This window comes from Octopus bimaculoides, chromosome 13 (assembly GCF_001194135.2).
Source record: "Octopus bimaculoides isolate UCB-OBI-ISO-001 chromosome 13, ASM119413v2, whole genome shotgun sequence".
In the NCBI taxonomy this organism is placed as follows: Eukaryota; Metazoa; Mollusca; class Cephalopoda; order Octopoda; family Octopodidae; genus Octopus; species Octopus bimaculoides.
In genome coordinates, this window is record NC_068993.1 from 58,912,772 (window position 1) to 58,918,711 (window position 5,940).

The window sequence follows — 5,940 nt, forward strand, 5'->3', positions numbered from 1 at the left end:
TATATATATATATATATATATATACATATATATATATATATACATATATACATATATATATGTGCATATATATATATATATATACATATACATATATATATACATATATATATCTAAATGACTCTTAAGTGATTCTGTATAGGTTTTTCTGTTTTTCTTTTTTATTACCATATCTTTTTCATGCCAACCATATTTTTTCTTTATGCTATTACATCCTAAATAGCAAAGACATCTCTGTCTTTCTAAGCATTAACCTAATACATTAACTTTTATCTTTCCTGTTATGTGTGTGTGTGTGTGTGTGTGTGTGTGTGTGTGAATGTAAAATAATAACATTCACACACACACACACACACACACACACACATGTAGACGCACACACGTGTGAATGTATATATGGCGTTGAAAATCTTTTGAACTATATCACATATATACAGTTGCCTTACATTTTCATGCTTTTAAATTTTGTTAATAAAGCAATTTTACAACATGTTCTCGTTAGCAAAACCCCATTATTCAATCTTGTCTTATCTTTCAGGTCAAATCTTCACTACAAGCCGCAAACTGAACCGGGAATCAAAAGAAGAACATATACTCACGGTGAGAATAGAACCAGGATACTCCTGGTTTCTTTTGTGTTGTTACAGGTGTCGCATTTGTATTTTTGTATGTTTGTGTCATTGTTTAATTTCTGTGTGTCCTGATCTTGCACACCTGAAGAGGCTTCTTGGCCATGAGTATCCTAAAAGATTTTTCAGGCCTCAGTGTTTGCCTGAATAACATTGATGATTATGAATTGGCTGCTATTTCTAACAGTTCAACTGACCACATAGGAGCTTTGTTGTTGGCTCAAAGTATACATACATACATACATACATACGGAAGTTTATCATTTAAACATATATGAGCATGTCTAGATATGCAACTATATGCATGAGAACACATACATAAAGCTAAACATACAAATCTGCACACATACGTACATACACACACACACACACAAACAAACAAGCATACCCTGTTGCTGATGTTGAAATTTCAATGGGGGAGCCTTGAATCTAGGTTAGAAACCAGCTCTTTCTCTATTGGCAAGAAATCTTGAAATGAAACTGAATAACATACATACATACATAGTGACATATATATATATATATATATATATATAATCCATGCAACAACAAATGCTTTCCTTCGAACTATTTGTTTTGTTTGTGTGTGTGTGTGTGTGTGTATATATACACATAGGCACATGTGGTAAGTAGCTTGCTTACCAACCACATGGTTCTGGGTTCAGTCCCACTGCTTGGCACCTTGGGAAAGTGTCTTCTACTATAGCCTCAGGCCGACCAAAGCCTTGGGAGTGGATTTGGTTGACGGAAACTGAAAGAAGCCCATCATATATATGTCCCCCCAACATCACTTGACAACCGATGCTGGTGTGTTTACATCCCGGTAACTTAGCAGTTCGGAAACAGAGACCGATAGAATAAGTACTAGGCTTACAAAGAATAAGTCCTGGGGTTGATTTGTTTGACTAAAGGCGGTGCTCCAGCATGGCTGCAGTCAAATGACTGAAACAAGTAAAAGAATACGTATATATATATATATATATATATATATATATATGTATGTATATATAGACACATGTATATATGGATATATGTCTGTGCTATTTACAGTCAAACACGGGCATGCATTTAAACATGTTTAAGCATGTATGAATGCATATATGATAGGGGTTTTTCAATGTGCATGTGTACACATCTGTGGATTCAAGCTAGTATGTATATATACACACATATATACATACATAGATGTATGTGCATAAAGCATGTATAGGCTTGCGCATTTATATATAGTTTACATTTCTTCAAATGTCCAAATACAGATACATAATATGCGTATGTGAGCCGTAAACTGTAGTGGACCATGTGACCATAGTGCCTGGCTATGATACAAAAGGTCACTGGTTCAATATTCGCCCACCCCCACCTCCCACCATCACTATCACTGCTCTGTATCCATGGATACAGCAATTGATCTCTTTGTCTTTGTGGATATGTTCCATAAGGGAAAACTGTGAAGTGTTTCTCACAATAGATGCAAACAAGACATGTATAATGTATGAATGTGTATGTGTGTATATGTATCTGTGTTTATTTATGTATAACTATGTGTGTTTGTGTGTGTGTGTGTGTGTGGTTAAAGTAATCACCAAAAACAAATTTATCAATAGTTGTAGTCCTTTATTATGATCATTTCAATGATTCTGTTTTAAAAAATTACTTTATTTTTTTGTCTTTGTAAAAACTATGTCTTCGGATGAAAATATTTCAAAATCTTTGTTTGAAGAAATGGCTTTATAAGAAAATATAATTTCTGTTTTTTTATAAGCAAAATAATCATTTGATATTAAAATCATCGTCGTTGTCATCACGATCACCATCATCATCATCATCATCATCATATTATCATCATTGTGTGCAGGAATCTGTTTCTATATTGTTGGGCTCTGCCATACATACTATCACATGCACGCACATACCCACACTCCCATACCCACGTTCACATACACACACAAGCACACACACTTACATACACATGTTGACACACATGCCAACACACAGATACACATACATACACAAGTACAGACAGACATTCACAACAGTATAAGCTCAAAGACACACATCATCATCATCATCATCATCATCGTTTAACATCCGCTTTCCATGCTAGCATGGATTGGATGATTTGACTGAGGAATGGTGAAACCAGATGGCTACACCAGGCTCCAATCTGATTTGGCAGAGTTTCTACAGCTGGATGCCCTTCCTAACGCCAACCACTCCGAGAGTGTAGTGGGTGCTTTTACGTGCCACCGGCATGAGGGCCAGTCAGGCAGTACTGGCGACGGCCACGCTAGGTGGCGACGGCCACGCTAGGTGGCGACGGCCACAAACTTATGTACATCCAACTGACACACATACACACACGTACTCACACATACATGCACAAACACACACGTACTCACACATACACATACTCCCTCCACTGTTATTTATTTATTTATTTGTATCATTCTTGTCCAGGTCACAGTGAAAGACAATGGAGTCCCCAACTTGAGCTCATCAACCCAAGTCATTGTTCACATTGAAGACGAGAATGACCATGCCCCAGAATTTATCAACAGCCCTTACCGTCTTCAGGTGCCTGCTTCTCCAAAGGGTACCAAACTGTTCCGCGTGATGGCCAAAGACATTGATGTGGGCAACAATGCAGAAATCACTTACTCCATAAAAAAACGGAAAGTACAACGTTTCATGATTGACCCAACAACTGGTATAATTTCATGTCAGGAAGACCTCATAGCTGGATCCAATTTTGAATTTATTGTGAGTTTTTCTTATTTTTATGTCATCTTTTATTATCATCTTCATCATCATCATTTAATATGTTTTCCACGCTGGCATGGGTTGGACGGTTTGACAAAAGTTGGCCAGCTGGAGAGCTTCCTGGGTTGCATTTATTTGTCTGTTTTGGCATGGTTTCTATGGCTGGATGCCCTTCCTAATACCAACCACTTTACCGAGTGTACTGGGGGCTTTATTTTTGGCACTGGCATAGGTGCTGTTATGCAGCACCAGCACCCATGAACTCACAAGACTCACAAGATCTCTGAGCTAAGATTGGGACATAGAGAACATGCCTATATATATGGACAGCCATGATCGGTGTGTCTTCTCAAGCATGGAAAACCACCAGAAGTCTTGTTTAGGACAGAAGGAGTTGTATTTTCGAAGTGGTACCAGCACCTATGAACTTGCAAGACTAGAATCTTTCAGCTAAGAGAAAGAAGTAGAGGACATGCTTATATACAAAGAAAGCCACAATCGTTGTGTCTTCTCAAGCATGGAATCCACCAGAAGTTTTTGGCCAGGACAGAAGGAGTTGTGTTTTTTAAATAACTCTTGACCCATTTGCATTTAAACCAGCTATGTCCAGCCCAGCTCAGTTATTCTACCCATTTTATGTCTCTATTGTCCAGATCTGCCTTATCACACCTACTCTACAATGTCATTCTAAAAGTAAATAAATCACATCATCAAAATCTCAAAGGTACAAAATAATTTATGTTTAATTTAAAGGATAATGAATGATTAATTCAAAACAATGTTAATAAGCATTTATGTTTGACAGAATACTTTGAATACTTATTTTTTTGTTGCTTTTGTTATTTATGTTTTACAAAAGAGTACTGAATACCAGAGGGTAGAGTGTGTAGTGTATAATTCCTTAGTCTTCAAAATTATAGTCAGTATATCATCCAGTACCTTCGGTTTCCTGCTAGTAGAGTAAGTCTATTGACATTCTGCTGTTAGCTTGTTAAAAAATATCTATGAGCAACAGAGGCAGTAATAATACTGAGAGGTAATATTTATCCTCGCTTTGAACCTGGATGTTCTGTTAGAACATAGTGTAGCTTGTTCCAATAGAACATCCATGTTTAAGTGAGGAGAAGTGTTACCAATTCATCAATTGACAGAGGAATTAACTGATAGTCATTATGTATGGTGTGTGTGTGTGTGTGTGTATGACTATACCCTGTCACCACTACCGTCACCAGAATGCCTCTACTATTTACCTCTGCATCATATTTCCAGGTGAAAGCAACAGATCATGGGAGTCCAGCCCTGAAGTCTACTACAAAAGTAAAGATCAAAGTGGTCAAGGTGAAGAAGTACTCAACGAACCCACCATTGTTTAATAAGAAGCATCTGTCTGAGGAAATTATGGAGAATGATCGAGTTGGCAAATGGATTGTGCTAGTTCAGGCCTTTGATATGGATAGGGACAAAATTTGGTATTCTATCGCGGGTAAGTTTAATGGATGATGCTTATATAATATTTCTTATTTTCTTTTATTTGTCTGTTTTTATGGGTATTTGGAGTCGATAAAATAAGTACCAGTTGAGCACTGGGGTCAGTGTAATTGACCTGCCCCTCCCCCCAGAATTGCTAGCCTTGTGCCAAAATTTGAAATCAATATTTATTTTTCTTCTAACTATTGCAGATGGTAATGAAGACCACACATTCAGCATTGGCCCAGAAGATGGCATGATATTTATAGCCCGTAAACTAAACTGGGAGGTGAAGAATCACTACAATTTGACCATTAAAGCCACAGATGGACAGCATCAGGATTTTGCATGGGTAAGTAATAGTAAACTAGGATATCTAAATGAGGGTGGCCATGGTGGGAATGGTGGTGGTGGTGATGGTGGTGGGTAATGATCTCACACCACCACCCTCCTCTTCCTCTCTCCTTCCTCCCCCTCTCTCCTTCCTCTCCCCTCTCTCCTTCACTTCACGCCCAGCAATAATCAGTGCTCTCACTTCTTCCTTCTCCCCTCCACACATCTTTCCTGTCACTCTTGAGGTGCAATGGTTTAAGCTGAGCATTAATCACTAATCCAGCTAATCTCACCAGAACAGAAGTCCTGCAATGGTCATTCATACAAACCTTTTCCTCCAAACCAAACCAGCAAATAAAATAGATAAATGAAAATATGACAGTTGGGCAGGGGTGGTGTTGAGTTGTGATGTGGGTGGTGGTGGGTATAGTCTTGGGGGTGGTGGTAATGGTGGAGTAGGATTGAGGGGTGGTGTTCGTATGATATTCTAGATAGGAAAGACTGTGCATGTTGGTTACTGTAGGGGCCTAGGAGAAAAGAAATATTTCTGCAACCCACCAATACACCATTCCTCCAACTCATCATTCCTCCAACATGCTATTCTTTCAACACACCATTCCGTCAACATACCACACCTCTAACATGCTGTTCCTCCAATGCACCCTTCCTCCAACACACCATTCCGTCAACATACCACACCTCTAACATGCTGTTCCTCCAATGCACCCTTCCTCCAACACACCATTCC

The 5,940-nt window shown here is 38.3% G+C and overlaps 1 protein-coding gene across 1 annotated transcript in view; it reads left to right on the plus strand.

Annotated features, from left to right (window-relative positions):
- The window catches only part of LOC106876689 (protocadherin Fat 1), a gene marked incomplete at its 3' end in the record, with an annotated part of 182,635 nt that overhangs the window by 137,829 nt on the left and 38,866 nt on the right, over positions 1-5,940 (plus strand). The window contains exons 4-7 of the mRNA XM_052972267.1: positions 539-600; positions 3,090-3,392; positions 4,662-4,875; positions 5,072-5,211. Of these exons, the coding sequence (XP_052828227.1) occupies positions 539-600; positions 3,090-3,392; positions 4,662-4,875; positions 5,072-5,211 (719 nt within the window). The remainder of the gene's footprint in view (positions 1-538; positions 601-3,089; positions 3,393-4,661; positions 4,876-5,071; positions 5,212-5,940) is intronic.